The sequence below is a fragment of the Dasypus novemcinctus genome, chromosome 7 (genome assembly GCF_030445035.2).
Source record: "Dasypus novemcinctus isolate mDasNov1 chromosome 7, mDasNov1.1.hap2, whole genome shotgun sequence".
Classification (NCBI taxonomy): domain Eukaryota; kingdom Metazoa; phylum Chordata; class Mammalia; order Cingulata; family Dasypodidae; genus Dasypus; species Dasypus novemcinctus.
In genome coordinates, this window is record NC_080679.1 from 1,912,961 (window position 1) to 1,915,131 (window position 2,171).

General features: G+C 73.0%; 1 protein-coding gene across 1 annotated transcript; it reads left to right on the forward strand.

Moving 5' to 3' along the window:
• Positions 1-314: 314 nt before the first annotated feature.
• Positions 315-2,171, forward strand: LOC111758740 (galactose-3-O-sulfotransferase 2-like). Its single transcript, XM_058301285.2, has 2 exons — positions 315-754; positions 1,185-2,171. The coding sequence occupies exons 1-2, from the start codon at positions 581-583 to the stop codon at positions 2,115-2,117; spliced, it is 1,107 nt and encodes a 368-aa protein (XP_058157268.1). The 5' UTR covers positions 315-580; the 3' UTR covers positions 2,118-2,171.

Sequence of the window (2,171 nt, forward strand, 5' to 3'; positions counted from 1 at the left end):
CACTAACCCCCAAGGGGGCCGGCTTCTGCGCAGGGGCGAGGCTCCTGACCACGTCTCGGGGCTCCTGGGCCATCACCAGCACCTCTGGGAGGGGCGCACGCCCACGGCAGGGGGGCAGCTGGGCCCGGCCCCATCCCGGCCGGGACATGCCCACTTCCCAGAGGGCAGTGACCACGAAGACCCTGCTGGCACCCTGGACACCCAGGCCCCTCCCGGGCCGGAGCCTCCACCTGCAGTGCGCCTCTCAAGTGGTGGGGGAGCCAGACCGAGCACACCCAGGCGGGCCAGCGTCCAGGGCACGGCCTTGTTGGGAGGGAGCCCGGGCCGCGCGCCGGGCCAGCTGCCGGTCACTCTGCTGGGCAGGGCCACGACGCAGCCACGAAGGCCACGCGGGGAGGCCGAGGAGCCCAGGGCGGGAGCCAGGTCACGGCTCGGCCACAGCCCCAGCAGCCCAGGGGCCCTGACTCCAGCCCCGGGCCCGCCCGGCCCCCCGCCCCTCACCCCTGCCCGGGGCTGCAGGCCCAGGACGCACGTCTTCTTCCTGAAGATCCACAAGGCCGCCAGCAGCACCGTCGCCAACATGCTCTTCCGCTTCGGCGAGAAGCACGGGCTCTCCTTCGCGCTGCCGGCCGACCAGGCCCCCCACTTCTCCTACCCCCGCTACTTCGAGGCCAGCAGCGTCGAGGGCTTCTCCGGGGGCCTGAGCGGGCAGTTCGACATCATGTGCCAGCACCTGAGGTTCCAGCCCGTGGAGGTGAGTCCAGGCCCGAGGGGGGGACCTGGCACCCCAACGTGCCGCCGGCACACGCCACAGCTCCACGCCCTCTCAGCCCACCGCCCTCTGCCGTGGCCCTCTGGGGACTCTGGACTGCCCCATGGACAAATCTGGAAAGGCCGCTCCATGGAGAGCTTCCCTTGTCCAGGAGCTGGGGGCCCACCAATGGAAAAGGGGGTGCCTGGGGGCCTGCTGGCTGGATAGCGTCGTGGGGTGGCTGTTCCCCTCCTGAAGGGCCAGTGGGGTGGCCTCTCCTGGACAGGCTCCGGGAACAGCTGGCCGGGCCCTCCGCGTGGCCTCATCGCCTACCTGGGTCCTTCCGGAATGAGTGCCAGGTGCTCCCCCAGGGCCCAGGGGCCGTTTCCGGAAGCTGCTGCCCCGGCGAGCCCCTCCGGCCCTCCCCCCGCAGGTGCAGCGCGTCATGCCCAGGGACACCTTTTACTTCACCATCCTGCGCGACCCCGCCCGCCTCCTGGAGTCCGCCTTCTCCTACTACAAGCTGGTGGCGCCCTTCGCGCGCGCCTGGAGCGTGGACCACTTCCTGGAGCACACGGGCACCTTCTACAGCCCCCTGCAGCCCGGCAGCCACTACGCCCGCAACCTCATGGCCTTCGACCTGGGCTTCGACCCCGACGCGCCGCCCACGCGCCGGCACGTGGCCCGGGTGGTGCAGGCCGTGGCCGCGCGCTTCGACCTGGTGCTGATCGCCGAGCACCTGGACGAGTCCCTGGTGCTGCTGCGGGACGCGCTGTGCTGGGAGCTGGACGACGTGGTGGCCTTCCCCGCCAACCAGCGCGCCGCCTGGGCGCGGGAGCCGCTGGCGCCGGACACGGAGCGCAGGGCGCGCGCCTGGAACGCGCTGGACGGGGCGCTGCACGCGCATTTCAATCGCACCCTGTGGGCCCGGCTGCGCGCCCTGGGCCCCGCGCGCCTGCGGCGGGAGGTGGCGGCGCTGCGGCGGCGGCGGGCACAGCTGGCGCGCACCTGCCTCCCGCACGGGAATGCCGCGGTGCCCGGCGCCGTGCGCGACCCCGAGCTGGCGCCGCTGAGCCACGGCCTGGCACCCATCGTGGGCTACGAGCTGCGGCCCGGCCTGGACGCGGCCACCGAGCGCACCTGCCGCAGCCTGGCCACGCCCGAGCTGCAGTTCGCCCGGCGCCTCTACCTGCGCCAGTTCCCCGAGAGGCCCTGGGCGGGCGGGGGTCCCCCACAGGACCCGGAACACAACTCAGAGCTTCCTCCTTTAAGACAGCCTGGGAGAGCCTCGGGCGCGACACCAGGCCCACGTGACTCCCACCCAAGAGCCCCACGTGACTCCCACCCAAGTCCCTGCCCGAGGTGATTGACAGCTCAGGCTTGGGGCGTCCAGCACGACGTGGCCTGGCCGGGTCAGGGG

Excerpts from the sequence above, each read along its gene's own strand:
- LOC111758740 (XM_058301285.2), top strand. The coding sequence starts at position 581 with ATGCTCTTCCGCTTCGGCGAGAAGCACGGGCTCTCCTTCGCGCTGCCG. Across the intron at positions 755-1,184 it reads TGAGGTTCCAGCCCGTGGAG|GTGCAGCGCGTCATGCCCAG; the intron begins GTGAGTCCAGGC and ends CTCCCCCCGCAG.